This window comes from Arvicanthis niloticus, chromosome 7 (assembly GCF_011762505.2).
Source record: "Arvicanthis niloticus isolate mArvNil1 chromosome 7, mArvNil1.pat.X, whole genome shotgun sequence".
Lineage (NCBI taxonomy): Eukaryota > Metazoa > Chordata > Mammalia > Rodentia > Muridae > Arvicanthis > Arvicanthis niloticus.
In genome coordinates this window covers 19,223,043-19,244,956 of record NC_047664.1, presented here as the reverse complement: position 1 = coordinate 19,244,956, position 21,914 = coordinate 19,223,043, and the positions used below count along the sequence as shown (strand labels likewise).

At 41.4% G+C, this 21,914-nt stretch overlaps 2 protein-coding genes across 14 annotated transcripts in view; one reads left to right on the top strand and one right to left on the bottom strand.

The window, feature by feature from the left end:
- The window catches only part of Pus10 (pseudouridine synthase 10), a 101,178-nt gene extending 94,563 nt beyond the window's left edge, over window positions 1-6,615 (top strand). For all 12 annotated transcript variants that reach the window (XM_076938014.1, XM_076938013.1, XM_076938011.1 and 9 more), the window contains 2 exons: window positions 2,860-2,959; window positions 5,125-6,615. In XM_076938014.1, the coding sequence (XP_076794129.1) occupies window positions 2,860-2,959; window positions 5,125-5,163 (139 nt within the window). In that variant the 3' untranslated portion in view covers window positions 5,164-6,615. The remainder of the gene's footprint in view (window positions 1-2,859; window positions 2,960-5,124) is intronic.
- Window positions 6,616-12,189: 5,574 nt separating this feature from the next.
- The window catches only part of Rel (REL proto-oncogene, NF-kB subunit), a 37,132-nt gene continuing 27,407 nt past the window's right edge, over window positions 12,190-21,914 (bottom strand). For both annotated transcript variants that reach the window (XM_076938004.1, XM_034508996.2), the window contains exon 10: window positions 12,190-21,518. In XM_076938004.1, coding sequence (XP_076794119.1) covers window positions 20,737-21,518 — 782 coding nt within the window. In that variant the 3' untranslated portion in view covers window positions 12,190-20,736. The remainder of the gene's footprint in view (window positions 21,519-21,914) is intronic.

Sequence of the window (21,914 nt, the reverse complement as noted above, 5' to 3'; positions counted from 1 at the left end):
GATGGTCCTGTGTGCAATCCTAGCACCTGGGGTTGCTGTATGTTCCAGGCTCTGATGGTCCTGTGTGCAATCCTAGCACCTGGGGTTGCTGTATGTTCCAGGCTCTGATGGTCCTGTGTGCAATCCTAGCACTTGGGGTTGCTGTATGTTCCAGGCTCTGATGGTTCTGTCTGCAATCCTAGCACTTGGGGTTGCTGTATGTTCCAGGCTCTGATGGTCCTGTGTGCAATCCTAGCACTTGGGGTTGCTGTATGTTCCAGGCTCTGATGGTTCTGTCTTCATTCCTAGCACTTGGGGTTGCTGTATGTTCCAGGCTCTGATGGTTCTGTCTTCATTTCTAGCACTTGGGGTTGCTGTATGTTCCAGGCTCTGATGGTCCTGTGTGCAATCCTAGCACTTGGGGTTGCTGTATGTTCCAGGCTCTGATGGTCCTGTGTGCAATCCTAGCACCTGGGGTTGCTGTATGTTCCAGGCTCTGATGGTCCTGTGTGCAATCCTAGCACCTGGGGTTGCTGTATGTTCCAGGCTCTGATGGTCCTGTGTGCAATCCTAGCACCTGGGGTTGCTGTATGTTCCAGGCTCTGATGGTCCTGTGTGCAATCCTAGCACTTGGGGTTGCTGTATGTTCCAGGCTCTGATGGTTCTGTCTGCAATCCTAGCACTTGGGGTTGCTGTATGTTCCAGGCTCTGATGGTCCTGTGTGCAATCCTAGCACTTGGGGTTGCTGTATGTTCCAGGCTCTGATGGTTCTGTCTTCATTTCTAGCACTTGGGGTTGCTGTATGTTCCAGGCTCTGATGGTTCTGTCTTCATTTCTAGCACTTGGGGTTGCTGTATGTTCCAGGCTCTGATGGTTCTGTCTTCATTCCTAGCACTTGGGGTTGCTGTATGTTCCAGGCTCTGATGGTCCTGTGTGCAATCCTAGCACTTGGGGTTGCTGTATGTTCCAGGCTCTGATGGTTCTGTCTTCATTTCTAGCACTTGGGGTTGCTGTATGTTCCAGGCTCTGATGGTTCTGTCTTCATTTCTAGCACTTGGGGTTGCTGTATGTTCCAGGCTCTGATGGTCCTGTGTGCAATCCTAGCACTTGGGGTTGCTGTATGTTCCAGGCTCTGATGGTCCTGTGTGCAATCCTAGCACCTGGGGTTGCTGTATGTTCCAGGCTCTGATGGTCCTGTGTGCAATCCTAGCACTTGGGGTTGCTGTATGTTCCAGACTCTGATGGTCCTGTGTGCAATCCTAGCACCTGGGGTTGCTGTATGTTCCAGGCTCTGATGGTCCTGTGTGCAATCCTAGCACTTGGGGTTGCTGTATGTTCCAGGCTCTGATGGTTCTGTCTTCATTCCTAGCACTTGGGGTTGCTGTATGTTCCAGGCTCTGATGGTCCTGTGTGCAATCCTAGCACTTGGGGTTGCTGTATGTTCCAGACTCTGATGGTCCTGTGTGCAATCCTAGCACCTGGGGTTGCTGTATGTTCCAGGCTCTGATGGTCCTGTGTGCAATCCTAGCACCTGGGGTTGCTGTATGTTCCAGGCTCTGATGGTCCTGTGTGCAATCCTAGCACTTGGGGTTGCTGTATGTTCTAGACTCTGATGGTCCTGTGTGCAATCCTAGCACCTGGGGTTGCTGTATGTTCCAGGCTCTGATGGTCCTGTGTGCAATCCTAGCACTTGGGGTTGCTGTATGTTCCAGGCTCTGATGGTTCTGTCTTCATTCCTAGCACTTGGGGTTGCTGTATGTTCCAGGCTCTGATGGTCCTGTGTGCAATCCTAGCACGTGGGGTTGCTGTATGTTCCAGACAGCCTCTATCTACTACTTAGTGGTTCTAAGGCAAAACACCCAGAAGTTTAAACACAGAAAGAAACAAAAAGCAAAACAAACAAACAAAGACTGCCAATAACTTGAGCATGGGGGTGGGGGTCCCCCTCCCTTTTCTGGCCTGTAACACCAAACATACATGGATGCCATACACTCAAAAGACACACATGCATTATAAATAATAAGCATTATTTTTTAGACAGGTGGTGGTGGTGTGGCTTTAATCTCAGCACTCCAGAGGCAAAGGCAGTCCAATCTCTGTGAGTTCAAGGCTAGCCTGGTCTCAAAAAAAAAAAAAAAAAAATATATATATATATATATATATATATATATATATATATTTTTTAAAGATTAAATTTCTACTTTAATTTTCTCTTCCATCTTAATCCTAATGCACTACAGGGTACCCTATCACAGAGGATGCTTTCTTTGTGTCTTGTGGGAACATCATTATTGACAAATGGGACCAGATAACAATAGAAATGGTGGAAACAAACACAAACAAAAGCTTAAAAAGAAAAGTATTGGATTAGGTACGATGGCATGGGCCTTTAACCCCTGCTCAGAAGGTAGAGGCAGGCAAGTCTTTGTGAGGCTAGGTCTACATGGTGAGATGCTGTCTCAAAAACAAATAAACAAAAAAATGGAATTATATAGCTAGTTTAATGTATGACCAAACTGTTAGGATGAACTAATTAGAAAAAAACCAAAGCCTGTGGCTGAGGGCGGGGCTGCCAGTGTTTCCAATCCCTCACTTGGAAGGTAGAAGCAGGAGGTCAAGTTTCTGTAGTCTGGGCTGCATGACACCCTGACTCAGAGAAAAGCTGTGGCCTTTGGTAGGTTTGATGTAAACAGGTCTGGTTATATGTTGGCATCCAGGCTGGTGAGAACCAGTTCGCCATAGTTTATTTTTTAAGATACACATCTCAAGTCAGCGTTTAGAAATGGCCTCTCTTTTGTAACATTTTAAAATTCTATTTATTTTTCCCTTCTACTTGCCAAAGGAGTGATACTGCATAATCTTTTCCTTAAAGAGACCTAGCTACATTAAAGAATTTGTACACGGAGACTTTGGGAGAACCAAGCCAAACATTGGCTCTCTGATGAATGTGACTGCAGACATTCTTGAGCTAGATGTGGAGGTAAAGTATTTTATGGGGAAATGCACGTCTGTAAGTCACACTCCGCCGTGTTAGCTCTTCTGACAATAAACTGAGTAGCACTACCTGTCTTCATGGGTATTTTTTATATGGAGGGTGTTTTGTGTTTTAGGCTTATTTTCTTTTTGTCTGTGAGTATTTTGTCTGCATGTGTCTGTGCACCACGTGTGTGCTTGGTGCTCCCAGAGTTAAGAAGGAAGTGCTGGGTGCCCTAGAACCAGGGTTACAGATAGTCACAAGCTACCCCATGGGTGTTGGGAATAGAACACAGGTACTCTGAAGGAGTAGCTGATAGTCTTAACCATTGTGCATTTCTCCAGCCCTATACTGGAAAGAATTATCTTTGGAATTCTTACTAAAACAAACAACAACAAACCGGGATCCCATTTGTGATATTTGTTGATTATATAGCTAATTTACTAATTGGTATCAGGTACTGTTGCTTACTAATTTACTGACAGCATCAGGTTAAGCTCTTAAAGAAAACAAGGAAATTGGAACTGTGCCTCACACATCCTTCCAAATGCTAGGGTTATGTATAGTAAAGAATGCTGGAGCTGGGCAGGGTAGGGGTGGGGGCATACCTTTAATCCCAGCACTTGAGGATCTCTGAGCTCAAGACCACCCTGGTCTACACAATTCCAGGACAGCCATTTAGAGATAGCTGCTCTCAAAAATTGAGTTGGATGGAAGATTTTAGGGCTGGGCTCATCAGCAATGGCAGTTACTGCCAAGGTTCCACTAAATTCAGTTCCTAGGATCCACATAGTAAAAGCAGAGACCCCGCTTTCATCTCATCATGTGTTGTAGCATGGCACATGTGTGTGAATGAGCATGCACACACACACATACGCATCTTGGCATTTAGGAACTTTGTGCTGTGTTTACCTTGCCTTTTCTGCTGTTAGGGAATCTGGAGTGTGAAGTGACCCTTGAAGTGACCCTTGAAGTGACTCATGAATGCATGAGTTTCAGTAAGCCACATTAAGCTTTTGCTTTTGTTTGGTCTTAATGTGGCCCAGGCTGGCTTGGAACTTGCCTTGTAGTTCAGGCTAGTGTCCACTGATCTGTCCTAACTCAGGCTCCCGGTGCTGTGAGTACAGATTTTCACCACTGCACCCAGTGAAGCTTGTCTCTTAAAGTCCCATAGAGAAAGCAAGATAGGGTGTGTTTGGCCTGCCTGGAATGTGAGTGTGTGTGTTTTGGTGTGTCTGGAATGTGATTATGTGGGCTGGAATAGATTGCTTGCTGTGACTTTACAAGAACAGTGATAGCAGTGGAGACTAGTTGGATTCTTTTAGTTCTATTTATGTTGTGGACAGGATTTATGGAGCCCAGGTAGGCTGTGAACTCGATCCTCCTGCCTCCCTCTCTGAAGTGCTAAGATTCCAGGTACAGTTCATGACACCTGGCTTGAAGAATTCTGAGATGAGAAGATACTTGATGGTTTTCTGGTACTGCTGATTTTCTGTATTTATCTCCCTCACATTTAATCACAGACTGAGCCATGTGCCATTCTGGCCAGCAGTGGTCCCGCTTAGTGTCACCTAGTGACATCATACCATAGTTTAAATAAGTACACCATGGTGTTTGCCCAGTGATGGAGTCACCTGATGACACATTTCTCAGCATGTGGCCCTACAGTTTTGCTATGTTAAATAGGAGGATGGTAGACTGAAGGACAGTCAGAGCAATCGTTGAAACTTCTGAGGAAAAGTAGTGTGGCTACCCAAATTTGAATTTGTTTATACTTTACTCATAACTGACATTACAGTTTTTCAGTTTCTTCTCTTAGGAGTTAGAGGCCTAATAGTAATTGTGTCTCTGTTAGTTCAGAAATGGCCATCAGTGTTGTCACTCTTAGCACTGCATTATGGTAAAACTGCCCTCAGAAATGCTTGCCAGAATTTCTGTTATTTTGTTTGTTTGGTTTTTTGGTGTGTGGTTTTTTTTTTTTTTTTTTTGGTTTTCCGAGACAGGGTTTCTTTGTGTAGCCCTGACTGTCCTGGAGCTCACTCTGTAGACCAGGCTGGCCTCGAACTCAGAAATCCGCCTGCCTCTGCCTCCCAAGTGCTGGAATTAAAGGTATGCGCCACCACCGCCCAGCTCAGAATTTCTGTTCTAATGGCTTGTTTTCCTTCTTTTAGTCTGTAGATGTTGACTGGCCGCCTGCTCTGGATGACTAGCTCTCACATTTGAACACAAAGGGTTCTCCTGACATGATGTGGACATACAGGCGACATATCCTAGAAAATGGCTGTTTACCCACCATAACGGTGTCTTCAAAACCACTTGGATCATGTTGATCTGTTCCTAAAGTTCACCATAACATCTCAGGATCTATGTGTATGCATATTTTGTGTTGTATTGTTCTAAGAATGTCTTATGTTTTCTCACTCCCTGTCTCATGACCACAAGACCAAAATAGGAGGAATCAAACCATTTTTCTTCTAAATTCTGTTACTTAGAGAGGCATACAGTAGGAGGCACTGTCAACTAGGAGAGCTGGGACTTCTAGCATAATCTCCCACAGGAGATAATACCTTTAAAGTAATTTGCTAAAGCTTTCAGATCATCTGAATAAATGTTACAACTAGACTCATGTAGAAGAGTGTCCTATAGTACCCTAATATGTCAAATGCAAATCCAATATTAATATTTTCCCAGTTACCCTCAATCAAGCTTCTATTATCAGTAGAAGTACTTTAAGGAATGATTTGTCATAGCCCTTATGACTTCAAGTTACTAGACAATTGAAAATTGTCAGTATGTGTCTCCTGCAAAAGCAAGTGACACCTTATCACTGGAGACATACTCTATGTCTTTTGTCTTTTATGTAAGAGAAACAAGTGCCTTCAGTAACTTTTGTCCCAGAGTTACAAATTTGAAAATTCAATAATGCTAAACAAATACAAACATATTCAGTGTTTCAATTATTTTCTAATTTCAAATGTTTTCTAATTTCAAGTGGACTATCTAACATTATATCTAATTACATAAACAAGGAAACAAAAGTTAAATGACACACTTAGTTACTCTGGTAACCAGGTCTAAAGATAGTTAATGGAACCTGGGAGTTTTGTCTCTTGGGTCCTTTGTATAAACCTTGTCAGGAGCCCCTGCTGCTCCTGTGGGTGACTGTAACCCCAAGAATGCCAGTTAGATTTACAAAGCCAGGAGGCTGGCTTCTAGAACTTGGATTTCAAGTAGTGCCCCCAAGAAATGGCTAATGTATGTCTTATATGATCTCATATAATTGTCACATGTAATGGCATGGTAAAGAGAAATCTTAAACACTGAACCAGAAGATGATGAATTCATCATTAAAAATACCAGAAGGGAAGCTCAATAAAATTTAGATTTAAGTAAAACTTTCATCAGCTAGTGCAAGTGCAACTTCTTGACTTTTTTTGATGCATTGATTTGTTTGATTATTCACGTTTCTTATCTTTGCACACAATTCACACCGACCTTTAAGATGTATTATATCAGGAAGATGTTTTTGATTGAGATGAAAAGGGCAACCTGCGCCTTTGAAACTGTGTTTCATCATGTGTGAATGATAGCAAAGGGTTTTCATTGTCAGAAAATCGCAAAGGGGATAACAGAACCTAATCAATAAAAAGTGAAAAGCTAAAGACTTTTATGGAATGTTTCTCAGCTTCTGATGAGATTTTGCTATAAGATTTAAATAATTTGGGGAAAAGTCTGTACGCGTGTTTTTTTTTTTTTTTTTTTTTTTTTTTTGCTCAGTTTTGAATGCGATGGACCCAAAACATGGAGGTCAGGAATGTCCAGCAAAGCTTTCCTTGAAAGGCAAACAGTGGCTGTAGACACTTACTCCTAATGCCCTTCGTACCTGAGGACACAGGTTAGGAGGTCCTGCAGGCTGCTTCCCTTTTCTCACACAGTGTTTTCTTATTTTGGTTCCTCTTCTATGTGTTTTATTTAAATTAGAAGCAATGTTTATGTCATTTACAGAATGAGCTCTTTTTCTTATCTTTGTTGCAAATATAATCTGTAGCTTATTTCCAGAAAAAAACAAAACAAAACAAAAAAAAACAAAAAAACAAAAAAACACCCTCCGACACTGGAGAGCTAGAGTGCAAAAAAAGAAAAAAATAGAATTGATAAAGGAGAATTTTCCTAGTAAGAGAACTGGTTATCTTTGCAAGTTAAATGGAGCTACTTAAGTTAAATTTCCATTTTCTAAGAGATAATCAGCATTTTCTTTGACTTGGGGCTGTATTTTTTGTTTCTAAATTTACTTTTGCCAGTTTCATACATGAATATAACACTGGTCACACTTACCCCATCCTCCCTTCTGTATGTTCCTGAGACATAGGCTTCTCTCTGTAACCCTAGTTGTCTGTCCTAGAGCTCACAGGTTTCTGCCTGCCTCTTTTTCCGAGGCACTGGGATTCATGGCCTGTGCCAGCACACTGACCCCCATCTTATCCCCGCCATCCCCAACAAAAGGCCTCCCTACAAGACCCCATCACACTTTCATGTCTTTGTTTTGTGTCCCACCGGAATTAACTACCTTTGTGGGCATGGGTGTAAAACATAGTGAACTCACAAACAGCCTCACATTTAAGACAGTGCCCCTTGGGGAGGGACAGGGCCCCGAGATCCACCCTCTACCCCTGCAGGCATCTGCAGATACTGTGAGGTCATGTCATCTTGTCGAGAAGGTTGTGTCTCAACACTCATCAGCCTTCTCATCTACCGTTTCTGCTTCTGAGTCTTATTTTTAAATCTACACTTGAGAATGAACCGAGTGAAGTAAGCTTTGTGAGGGAGATCACTAGAGATAGGGTTTCACTTAGACTGGACTTGAATTTACCATCTTCCTTCCTTTGCCTCTCAAAGTGTCTGGATTATACTCATGAGCCACAACCCCCAGTCCAGATGAAAGTTTTTATGACTGGTTTTAAAATGGTACTTGCTTAGTTAGGGTTTCTATTGCTGTAATGAAACACCATGACCAAAAGCAACTTGAGCAAGAAAGGGTTTATTTCTCTTACACTTCCATCATTGACAGAAGTCAAGGCAGTAACTCAAGCAGAAGCCGAGGAGGAATTCTGCTTACTGGCTTGCTCCATGCGGCTTGCTTAGTCTGCTTTTGTATAGCACCCAGGGCCATGAGCTCTGGCTCCACCCACAGTGGACTGGGCCCTTGTACATCAGTCATTAATCAAGATTGCACTGAGGCTGATCCTATGGAAGAATTTTCTCAGTTGAGATTCCCTCTTCCCAGATAGCCTAGCCTGTACAAAGTTAACATAAAAACTCGCTGGCAGAGTCTGGTTTTTTATTATAAAAAAAGAATTACTTTAATACCTTAAGAAAAATTTTTTCATTTCAAAATGATTCAAAACTTAAAAGTACTAAAAAGTACAAAGGAACTTTCCCATGGAGTTGCTGAGTCAGCACCACCTCACCATCTCAAATACATACATAGTGTGTAATTCCTAGAAGACATCTTGTAAATCACAGGCCACCCACCATACCAGGAAGTGAGCTCCAATCGACCACCATTACTTAACCTGAAGGCATCACTCAGGTTGTCTGGTCACAGGCTTCATGATTGAGTCCTCCCACTTTGTAGTTGGTGTATGCTGACATTCATGAAGCAGTTGTACAACTTCGGACCAGTTATTTAGTAGACTACCCTCAGCTCTGGTTTGCCTGGTACTAGATTTAGGCATGTGGAGAACACCACAGAGGAGATGCTTCCTCCTTGCATCTTACTAAATTTTCCAGTCCCCAAGGGGTGGGTGTTGGTAATTGGGTAAGGTATTGTCTCTCAAACTCCTCCAGTTTACTGTTCTTTCCCTCTCTAGTCAGTGCCTCGCAGATAGACCAGATGTTCACCCATCACATTGGAATCCACGGATGATCTCTACCTGACTCAGATATTACTGATTCTAAGTACAGTTCCTAACCCGTCATTCCTTGTACATGTATTGATTGATATCCCACTCAGAGGAAGGGCCTTTTCTCATTTCCTTTCTGCATGGATGTGGATTGTAGGATGTTGTTTTTGGTTTTGTTTTTTGGTTTTGTGGTGTTGAAGACTGAACCAAGACAAAGCAGCACTGTCACTAAGCTGCACGCCCCATCCATAGATTCTCATGTTATTCAGTGAATTGATAATTTGTCACTGATATTATTTCTAAGTATTAGTCTGAGCAGTGGGAATTCTCAAGCCCGTTTCTGTGTCCTTTTGACATTTCTATCATTCTTGGATCATATTCTTATAAAACAAACATATTTCATGCTTATCTTTGTATTTCCTCTGCACTAGCCATGAAATAGTCAGTTTCTCTAAAAAGATCAGGTTCCATTTATGGAAAATGGTATTTTTTCTAGAATAAATTTCTTACTACATTTATCATGTGCATTTGTGGGAGTCAGTTCAGTTCTTGATTACCATGTGGGTTCTGAGGATTGAACTTGAGTCATAGGTTTGGCAACAAGTCTTCTAAAGCAAGCAAAGAGAAAATGCTGCCAAATTCTGATGGCAGAATCCAACTAAGACATCACTAAGACAAAACTTAGCCAGTACCCCTGATGAACACACATGAAAAAAAAAAAAATTAAGATGCTAGCAAGACAAATTCAACAGCATACTCAAAATGTAGCTCACTACGACCACGTAGGATTACCTCAAGGATTCAAGTATGGTTCAATATGACAAAAGTAATCATAATTCTAATGCTATTTTTAGCAGACCCATCTATGATATGTATGGACTCACAAGCAAAGTGAGCGTAAGCCAGAACGAAGTTGGAGAGACAGGAATGGTGACTCAACCTGAAATCCTAGGACTCAAATGGTGGGGGTGGGAAGACCATGAATTTGAGGTATACAGCAAGATCTAGGCCAGCCGGACACCGTTCCAAAAATAATAAAAGAACAAGGCTTGCAAGGACCGAAGATGTAGCTCAGCCAGCAGAATGCTTGCTTAGCTTGCACGAGTCCCTGGATTCCATGCTCAGTACCTTGTTAAAAAGTGTGGTGGTTCATGCCCAAAACCTCAAGCACTTGCAAGGTAGAAGAATCTAGTGACACAGGGAATTTGAAGCCACCCTAGACTACAATATTTGATTTCAAAATGTACCTAAACATTTCAGTCATCCAAGTAATTCTCATTTGCCTAAGTATACACACTCCAGTTCATAAATAAGTCCATGCATTTACATACAGCTGATTACTGACAGAAATGTCAAGAACACATAATGGAGAAAGAACAGTAAAAGGTGTTAGGAAACTGGGTCTACCTGCATATGTACACAGTAAGTTCCTTAAATCACACCATACTAAAGGTCACCTGAAAATCATCTCACATTTTCAAAGCTGAAACTAGAGAAAAAAATATGGGGGAAAAGCACCCTGACTGTGGTCTAGACAACTGTGATTTTGTATTTGCCACCAACAGCACAGCCACCAACAGTAGATAAATGGGATTACTAAAGCAGAAAAAAAAAAAAAAGGCTTCTTTGGGACTTCTAAGAAAAGAATAAAATGGAAAGAAACCTGTAGAATGGGAGAAAATATTTGAAAGTACACATCTGGTAAAAGGTTGCTATCTAAAACTCACTCCAACAGCAAGAAAACAGGATGCACTGGTGTGGGGTCACCCTTTAATCCCAGCAGCAGGCAGAGGTCTGAGTTTGAGCCAGCCTGATCCACTCAGTGAGTATAAGACCACAAGTCTAAAAAAAAAATGTTTGTAGTTGGCAAAATGGATCAAGAACCATTACTTCCTATGTCCTCAGAAGACAAAGGCCAACAAGCCTATGAAAAAGAAAACTCAATCTTTATCAGGGAAATACAGTTAAAAGTGTGATAGATACTTATTAGAATAGCTATTATCCAAAAGAGGGAAGATAAGGGCTGAAGAGATGGCTCAGCAGTAGAGACACTTGCTGATGTTGCAGAGGACCCAGGTTCAGTCCCAAGCAACCATGCAGATAGATAACAAGTTTGGTAAGCACATGGAGGAAGGAGAAATGGACACTGTTTCAGCTGTTGTGGGAGTTCCTCAATAAAGCAGAACTGTGTGATCAAGCCAGCCCAGCACTGGGTTAATACCAGTATCCCAAGGGAAAGAACACAGTATGTTGATATCTATACTCCTGTGTCCATGACATTATTTATAATAACCAAGAAAAGTCAATCGGTGTCCGTTAATGGATGAATAAAGAATATACACTACATATAAACAATGAAATAGTATTCTGCCATTAAAAAAAGGAAATCCTGTCAGTTGTAACAATTTAGATAGAATAAGTGAGGCACAAAAAGACAAATATCACATGACATAATTTACACATAAAATGTTAAAATGCTGAATGTCGGAGGTTGGAAGGCTGGGATGCACTTGAGAGAAACTGGGGAAATGGCTAGTCAAGGAACACAAGCAGGGTGTGGAGTCATCTTTAAAGAAATAAAATCGGGACTGATGAGATGGTTTAGTGGGGAAAGGAACCTGCCCCAAATAAACCCAACGATCTGAATTTGAGTCATGGAACCCACATGATGCAGAGAGCTAACCCTTGCAGCTCTCCTTGGGCCTTTACGCATGTGCTTACTCCACAAGTAGATGAATAAAATTTAATGAAAAAAAATTAAACCTAGAACTGTGAGAAAGAAAACCACAGTGCTGGATCTCAGCATCTGCTCTCATGTTCTCTGCTTCCTCACCACATGTGAAGGCACTGAAGCAGCCATCTGCAAGCCATGATGAGAAGTCTCAAAGAACCTGACCACACTGCCACAGTGAGACTGCCACCTCTTAGTCTGTGGAAATGAGTTTGTAGGGGCAGGGAAGGGGGACAGGTATGGCATGACATTTGTCTGGAATCCCAGCACTCAGGAAACAAAACATTGGTATCTGTGATTCTGAGGGCAGCCTGATTCCATAGTGAGTTCCAGGACAGCTTGAGCTACATGGTGAGACCCTGTCTCAAAAACAAACCCAAGAATCCTTGAAAGGGCATTTCAATTACTTCTTGAGACTACTATTTCAAAGGGTAGTCACAGACAGTAGCGCATCCTGAGAACATTTTATAAAAATGCTCAATGTTCCTAAACAACCCCAAATAGCTACTAACCCTTATAATGAAAATGTAAAAAACAAAATAAAGTTCTCTGATATTTTGTACGCAAATAGCAAAGTTTTAACAAGCATTTTTAGAAAATGATTTATTTATTACATCAACAAGAAAAAAATCACAGTATACAAAGATATTACAAAAGTTAACACAATATTCTATATAATAGGCATCTTGACATTTAAAAAAATATTTGATCTTGATACAAAGCTTAACTTCTTAGGTACCAGTATGAAATCTTTAAAAAGATAATTTCATCAGAGCCTTGAAATTCATCATCAAGCATATAAAATCAGTTTCAAATGCAGACAACTTAGTGGTAAAACATTAACACCAACTCTAACTTGTATGAGACTCTGGGTTCAATCCCAGCATGGTGCTCCCCTCCTCTGAAATCTAAGTATTTTACATCAGGTGTGGTGTGGTGGCATATGCCTACAATCCAAGTACTCCGAAGGGAGAGGCGGGTTGATATTCAATTTAAGGTCAAAACAACAGCAAAGCCCCCACTGTTTTGTTGGGGTCTACTAACCACAGCCAACAGTGTTTTTTTGTTTGTTTGGTTGTTTGTTTTTTTTTTTTTTTTTTTTTTTTTTTTTTTTTTTTTTTTTTTTTTTTTTGACGAGTACACTGTAGCTGTCTTCAGACATGCCAGAAGAGGGCATCAGATCCCATTATACATGGTTGTGATCCACCATGTGGTTGCTGGGAATTGAATTCAGGACCTTTGCAAGAATAGTCAGTGCTCTTAACCACTGAGCCATCTCTCCAGCCTGAGCCAACAGTGTTTTAAAGGTCTTTGACTGATAACTGATTGGCTGAGGTCTCCAGTGGTACCCAGGCTGATCCTGAGTTCCTACCCTCAAGCATCCCTCCTGCCTCAGCCTTCCAAGTGTTGGAGCTAAGGATGTATCACCATGGCTGGTTCACTAAGAGCAGTGAAGTCATAGTTATCCCAATGTACCCCAGCCTTATCTTACTCCATTCTCATGGGAAGTTACATTTTGATTAAAGAAGCTTAGAAAGAAATTACCCTAGATAAATTTGGTATTTTGCCAAAACTTACGTATCTGCTAAAAACTCAATTTGTTGAGGAGTCAACATTTCTTTTAATGTTGTTTGTGATTCTTTTGTTTTTGTTGGTTTGGTTTGGTTTTGGATTTGTTGTTTTTTGAGACAGGTTTTCTCTGTGTCTCCTCAGCTGGCCTGAAACTCACTCTGTAGACCAGGCTGGCCTCGAACTAACAGAAATCTGCCTGCCTCTGCCCCCTGGGTGCTGGGATTAAAGGAGTGTGCTATAGCCACCTGGCTTGTTTGTGATTCTTTAAAGTTCCAAAAGCTAAAAATATAAACTAAAATAAAAACAAACAACAAAATTCCTGAAGTCATTTGGGAGGCAGAAGCAGACTTCCATGAGTTCAAGGACAGCCAGGGCAACACAGAGAAACCCTGTTTGGAAAAAACAAAACCAACCTCCCCAAATACAAAGACAAAGGCAAAAAAAAAAAAAAAATGGTGAGAGCATAAGTGGGTTTTGGTCTTTTTGCATACATGAAAACAATTTGGTATGATTACTTTTGAGATTTGATCTCATCCACTGTTGACCTCAAGGTTTAAATTCTGCCATGATGTTCAGCTTAAATATTCAGTTAAAGGGATAAAAGTGGATAGACATGAGTGGTGTCTTCATGCCTCCTGGCCCAAAGCTGGGCTTACAAGAATAGTGTGGGCTTTCCATTCATAGATACAAAGGCCTTCTAGCCCCTTCTTTGCATATCCAACCTCTGGACAATCCTGAAACCCTGCAGTGGCAGCGGTACAAAAGTAAAAGTACTCCCAAGGACTCCCAACTTCTACAAGAAATCAAGTCACAAAATTCGAAAAGTAAAGCCAGTGACTGCCCTTATAAGAAAGTATACTCTGAGAGAGCAAGGTCCAAAAGAACTTCTCCGTATGGGGCAATTCAGACATTTGTCTAAAGAGAAACCCATATCATAGTTCTCCCAAAGTGGTTACCCACCCTGTGATTGTTCTCTCTGGGTACTGAGTGGCTAGGGATGTTTGGATAATACACTAATCAGGGCCCATGAGAAACACAGCTATTGGTTTGTTATCTTTAACTCCGTGGTTTTTTTTTTCTTCAGACATTACTTAGCACAGAACACACCCAGGGAAGTAGAAAGGCCAGGTTTTTATTTCTCTGGGGGTGGGTACTGAGTCTTCCGCTGTACATGCTAGGTGCTCTATCACTGAACTGTTATCTCAGGATCCCCCTTTTCACTTTATATTTTGAGATAGGAGCTCACAAAGCTGTTCCCTTGTACTCACTCTGCAGACCATGCAGGCCTTGAACTTGTGGTCTTCTGCCTGAGTGTCTGAGAACCAGCAGATCCATCTAGGCTAACTGACTGAACTCAGTCTCTCTTCTTTATCTTGTTTTATGCTATCTGATAGCTTATGGTAAATTTTCAATATACCAATTTATAATTAAAACTTGTCTGTGGTACACTTAGCAACCTGGATCACCAATTTTAAGTCTCACCATGGAAAATATCATTTTTCTGAGGCTGTGGAAACACAACACAGCATAGCAAGACAAACTAACAGCCCAGTTACTCTAAGATTTTTGAATAGAGAACTAATTAGCAAATGAAGAGGATAGGAAGTCTAGCAGGCTCTCGTGACAGAATTAGAACAGTGGTTTGGAGGTATGGATGAGAACTTCTGGGGTCCCAAACATAGAGGTTACACAGTTTTTATTTTTACATAATCAAAAATTATATCCCAAAGTTTGTCCATGTTTATGTGGTTGGCTATATGTGAGATTCCTCATAAGAAAAGAAACATAATTTTGAGAACAAGAGTTGAATACCATTCCCCTCTTATGTTCTACATGGAACATGGTACAATATAGTTACAAAAATGTCATATGGATTACATAAATACAGGCTACTAACATGTCTATGCATAGTAAACTATCAAGGGGTACCTCTGAGGTACTCTGGATATAACCTGCCATACAGAGGCAGGATTTCTACCTGATACCATACTGTTATTACTATGATTTCCAAGAGAGCTGCTTTGGGTATCAAAGAGTCTCAGGGTAGTTTTTATACTTTTTGTTTTATAATTTTGTTGTTGTTGTTGCAATTTTGGGTATCAAACACTGGGCCATGCTTTACCATGAAGCTATGTGCCAGTCTTTGTATATTTTTTTGAAGAAGGAGGAGAAGGAAGAAGGAAGAAGGAAGAAGGGAGGAAGAAGGAAGGAAGAAGGAAGAAGAGGAAGAGGAGGAGGAGGAAGAGGAGGGGAGGAGGAAGAGCAGCAGCAATTGGCCAGAAGAAAATTATGTCTCATGAGACAGGTTATCTTGGCATCATTACTATCCCTGCAGGGTGAAGCACCTTTTCCATTAAAAACTAAACCCTCAAATATGATTTTATAATCATCCCCACTCCTAACAAATAGCTACTATTTATTCTGTACCAGTTATGCCAGAGTCTACGTCAAGTGCTAGAGTTCCAGAGATGAGTGAGAAACACTTAACTATCATCTACTGAAGTGCTGTAATATGGGAGCACACACAGCTGCACTTTTCAGCAGGACTAAACCTTAAAGAGAAGCCTTCTGTTAAGTGTTTCCTTGTCCTTGGCCCATGTCAGATTCTTGCCAAGCAGCCCTAAAAGCTCTCTGCCTCTCCCCCTTTTTTAATTCATAAACAAGACTGAGTCTGTCTTAGGTTGTTCTGCCAAAAATTCCTTCCTTACCCATCATGGAATATGCATTATCAAAATCAATGCACTTCTTAGGTTGGTAAGGCTCTGTGCACAATCTTACCCATCCTTGGCTTGCCAGCCTTTTAATTTAATAACTCTGTCTGGGGTCCATTTTCAGTTTCAAGCCATGTACTTTGGCTGCCAACATGTTGCTGTTGTTAAAGATAAGCTTTAACACGATGGGCATGAATAAAAGTATTCCCAGGACAAAAAGGGCTAGAGCATAATCAAGCTATATATGCCATTCTTAAAGCTTGACCAAAATAGAAATACTGACCTCAGGCCATGGGTAATTTTATCAGCAGTATCTGCTGCATCAACACTCAGCAGAGCAGCTTTCTTTAAATTCATAAGCTCACTGTGCAAAGTTAAAACATTCAGAGAAGTATTAGAATTATGCCAAATACATTGCAAGTGTCTTTAAACATTTTCCTAATTATAATGACTACCACTGTAAATTTTAAATCTATCAGAAATCCAATGGTATTTGGCATGACACTCCAGATGCTCCTTACTCTTAAACTCTGAACTTCCTTCCAATAATTTGAATAGGATAAAGAGCATCATCAATCTGTTGTTCCAAACACCTATCTAAATCCTCTTGTATGCTCAACCCATTAGTAACGTTTTTTTTGCTGTTTGGCAGGAATATGACATTGGCCAAGGAAGTGGGCTTCAGACAGGATTCTGACATTAGGCTAGAACAAAGAAGTAATTTCAGGCAGGAATCTAAATCTTAGGCTAGAACAAGGAAGTAGGCTTCAGACATGAAAATGATTTTGGGCTAGGACAGAGAAGTGGGCTCAGATACTTTGGACATCCTGATAAGCCCTTAGAAACAGTGATCATAGGAGTGTTCATGGAACTTTGTTTATTGCCTTGCTTGTTCTTTGACTATTTGTGTTTATTGTCTTGCTTGTTCCTTGATTATTTGCATCTATTGTATTGCTAGTCCCTCAACCTAGAACTAACCTTAATACTTGCATGTAAATTAAAAATTAAATTAAAAGCAAAAAGGAGGAGGGGGGATGGGATGGGGGTTTCTAGCAAGGGAAAATGGGGAAAGGAGATGGTTTCTGAAATGTAAATAAATAAAATATCCAATAAAAAAAAGAGGTGTTGGGAGCAGAGGCAAAATAGGTTACATATATGGAGGCCTGTGAAATAAATTCAAAGCATTCCAACTACAAAGTATAAGAGAAATAAAGATTTAAAAAACTTAAACATATGGAAAAGATAGTCACTGAAGAAAAAGAATGAAGATTTCCAGTAACAGAATGGCAGATGCATGACACTGAGTAGGCAGACTCAAAAGGAGGACAATCAGATATGACTCTGAGGTCTCTATTAAATTAACCCTGTGTCAGCCATAATGCCATGAGGGAAGCAGAGCTGAGAGAAGGCAGTTACTCACCATGAGCATTCCCATAGCAGGAGACGCTGTGGTGCTGAGGAGAGTGCAGACAGCACAGCCCCTCAGGATCCTGTCCATCAGGAGGTAACAGGCTGTGGACAGCACAGACCAGGAGGGTAAAGGCTGATAAGAAGACAAGGAATTCTCAACTGAAGAAACCTGAATGACCAAGAAGCACCTAAAGAAATGTTCAACATTCTTAGTCATTAGGGAAATGCAAATCAAAACAACCTTGAGATTCCACCTCACACCAGTAAGAATGGCTAAGATCAAAAACTCAGGTGACAGCAGATGCTGGAGAGGATGTGGAGAAAGAGGAACACTCCTCCATTGTTGGTAGAGAAAGAGGAACACTCCTCCACTGTTGGTGGGATTGCAAGCTGGTACAACCACTCTGGAAATCAGTCTGGTAGTTCCTCAGAAAATTGGACATAGTATTTATTACCTGAGGATCCAGCTATACCACTCCTGGGCATGTACCCAAAAGATGCTCCAACATATAACAAGGACACATGCTCCATTATGTTCATAGCAGCCTTATTTATAATAACCAGAACCTGGAAAGAACCCAGATGTCCCTCAACAGAGGAATGGATACAGAAAATGTGGTATATTTACACAATGGACTATTACTCAGCTATTAAAAACAATGAATTTGAGAAATTCTTAGACAAATGGATGGAACTAGAAAATATCATCCTGAGTGAGGTAACCCAGTCACAAAAGAACACACATGGTATGCACTCACTGATAAGTGGATATTAGCCCAAAGGCTCAGAATACCCAAGATACAATTCACAGACCACATGAAGCTCAAGAAGAAGGAAGACCAAAGTGTGGATGCTTCAGTCCTTAGAAGAGAAAACAAAATACTCATGGAAAGAAATAAGGAGACAAAGTGTGAAGCAGAGACTAAAGGAAAGGCCATCCAGAGACTGCCCCACCTGGGGATCCATCCCATATACAGTCACCAAATGCAGACTCTATTGTGGATGCCAAGAGATACATGCTGACAGAAGCCTGATATAGCTGGCTTCTGAGAGGCTCTGCCAGACCTGACAAAGACAGAGGTGGATGCTTGCAGCCAATCACTGGATTGAGCACAGGGTCCCCAATGGAGAAGTTAGAGAAAGGACTGAAGGAGCTGAAGGGGTTTGCAATCCCATAGGAAGAACAACAATATCAACCAACCAGACCCCCCCTCCCCCACCCCCGAGCTCCTGGGACTAAACTACCAACCAAAGAGTACACATGGAGGGACCCATGGCTCCAGCTGCATATGTAGCAGAGAATGGCCTTGTTGGGCATCAATGGGAGGAGAGGCCCTTGGTCCTGTGAAGGCTCGATACCCCAGTATAGGGGAATTCGAGGGTGGGGAGGTGGGAGTGGATGGGCGAGGGAACACCCTCATAGAAGCAGGGGGAGGTGGGATGGGATAAGGGGTTTCTGGGGATAGGGGAACTGGGAAAGGGGATAACATTTGAAATGTAGATAAAGAAAATATCCAATAAAAAAAAAAAAAAAGAAGACAAGGATGGGGGAGGAACCAAAGACAGAGATGGAAGGTGAAGGAGGGAGCGAGAGGTGAGAAGATGGCGGCATGGCTCTCTTTACAGATGAAGATGTGGAAGGATGGGGAATGGCGGGGAAGGGTTCTTGGTACTTGGAGGAGATATTTTTCAGCTCTTCCTCTTAAGCTCAAGAAGATATTTATTCTGTTTATACAAAGAAAGCAAGAACTAACTGGTGATATGAGGCTACTGGGAACAGGAGGAGAGATGTAGAATGCAAGTGGATGTGGAACACAAGTGGAATCTGGAAAAGGCCAATTCTCTCAAAACCACATGAAATACACATGAAATGTAGCCAGAGAGAAAAAAAAAAAAAAAACCAAACACTTCACTAAATGCATGGCAAGCTATAAACTGAATGCTGTGATTTGTAAGTAGCACCTGAAAATATCAATTGAAAATACTCTAAACACAGATATAGACATACCTTAGTTCAACTTAGAGGAAAACCTGTGAGATAAGTCATGTGCGAGTAACATCTGTTGAGCTTTCTTTCTTTCTTTCTTTTCTTTTTTTTTTTTTTTTTCTTTTCAAGACAGGGTTTCTCTGTGTAGCCCTGGCTGTCCTGGAACTCACTCTGTAGACCAGGCTGGCCTTGAACTCAGAAATCTGCCAGCCTCTGCCTCCTCCCAAGTGCTGGGATTGAAGGTGTGCGCCACCACTGCCTGGCTCTGTTGAGCTTTCTAATAGGTGTGTCTGGGTTTATCAGTGTCACTAATACAAAATGCCTGTGGTTGGTCTGAGCTGAGCAGATAGCTCAACTGTGAGAATACTTTTCCCAGCAAAGACCTGTCTTTGATCCCTAGCGCCACACAAATCTGGTGTGGTGGTGCACACTAGCAATCCCAGGGCTCCAGAGGCAGAGGAGGAGAATCTGAAGGTCAAGGTTTGCGGCCAGCTTGTCTCAAACAAAAGTTCAAAGGAGACAGTGAGCTCTGATGCATACTGAGGAAACAGCCTCTGGGTTTGATGATGGATTAGATAGACATGGGAGGTAAAGGAAGAATGAAGATCTGCCAAGGTGTTTGCCTGAGCAACTGGAAGCATGGCAGGACAACACAGAGTGGGACGGCTGGAGAAGACGCATGACTGGAGCAAAAGTTCAGAACTCTGTATGGATATATTGCGCTAAACAGACTTGTTATTTTGTTTTCTTCTACACAGGGCTGAACACAGGGCCTTGTAATTAAGTAAGCTCCACCACTGAGCTGCATCCTTGGTCTTTTCCACGGTACTTTTGAGACAAGATTTCCATGAACTGCCCAAGCTCGTATAGAACTTACTATGTACTTCAGGCAGGCTTTGAACTTAACAATCTCAAGTAGGGAGATTACAGACATGAGCCCAGAATGCCTGCTTAGATTCTTTACAGAGAAGTAGACAGGCATTGTGAGATCAAACGGAGTGAGGGCATCAAAAAAAAAAAAAAAGGCTCAAGAAAACTTTTTCTTGAAAATATGGGTATCAAGCTAATTTCACATGTAACTTTAAAGCTAAAAGTCTAAATAATATAAAATAGAAAAAATCTTCCATACCTTGAAATCTTACACACACACACATACCCTAAAAATACCAAGAAAGCACAGAAAACCCCTTAGGGGTCATTTTGGCCTATGGGCCTCAACAACAATGATGAGTTTATTTCCCAATGGCATAGCCATTACATGTTTTACCATAAATCTGCTCGAAAGCAAATATCATCCCATTTAAGTACTACACTATAAAAGACACATAGTTTGTCTTGGGGAAATACAGAAAAACAATTCACATCAAGCACATGGACTTTAGGCATGTCTTTCAAAATAAGAAACAGTAGCGCCTTTTAATGTTTGACTTCTGAACTTTCCTTTAATATTCTACACACCTATTTAAGTCCTACAACTTATATTTAAAAAAACTATATTCAAAGGAATCACTCAATTGCTCACTTTGCAGAGTGTCAAGACTTGAATATTGACTATTCTGAACAAAGTTAGGATTATTTGCATCATTTGACAGTCCAGGCTCATTCATCAGGCCATTATCTACACAACTGAAGTTTGATCTATCAAATGCATCAGACTGTGAAACGAACACAGAATTGGAACTGGTGCCTGCTGACATATTGGCAGACGACATCTGATGCAGCTGTCTCAGGTTTCTTGGGTCTAACCTGGAACTACAGGAGGGGTTTTCAAGATTGATGCTGACGAGTCTTGGGTTATCAGTGTCCCCCATGCCATCAGTGCTGGCTGTCATCACGTTCACAGGCCGATTAGATAGCATGTTAACATCAGAAATACTGTATAAGTCAGTTGGTGACATGGATGGCGTTTCCATTCTAGCTAGGTCATCGGTACTATAAAGGCAAGCATTGGCAGCACTTAGGTCGCTCACGCCAGGCCCTTCTAGGAATGAAAGGATACCTTGTGAATTAGAGGAAAGCGTTCCCGCTGAGAAGCCACTCAGGGTATTTGTACTGACTGGGTGTGAGGTGGGTTGTGTCACTGGTGACCAGCTTGTAGGCTGATGGACCACTGAGGGTATGGTTGGTGGGTGATGTGGCAGTCCACTTGAGATAGACCCGGATGAAGAATAGTAGGGTTCAGCTTGCCCTGCAACTCCGGAAGACCTGGGCATTTCTGGTAAAACTGTACTATGAGAAAACAAGTTTGATTCTGTAGAAGAAAAAAAAAATATTTTACAGAAGGAGATGAACAAATTGATATAAAGCATTATTTCTGAATTGAAATTATAAAAACATACTAAAAACTTTCTAGGGAACTGACACATTTCAAATAAATTAAAGCATAAAAATTATTACTTGAATTCAAAACTAAACTCTGTAACATGCAAATGATTATATAAATATATAAAAATGATTTTTTTTTGGTTTTTTGAGACAGGGTTTCTCTGTGTAGCCCTGGCTGTCCTGGAACTCACTCTGTAGACCAGGCTGGCCTCAAACTCAAAAATCCGCCTGCCTTTGCCTCCCAAGTGCTGGGATTAAAGAAGTGCACCACCACCACCCAGCGAAATGATTTTTAAAGTTATTTTGGCACATGTAATTTCTT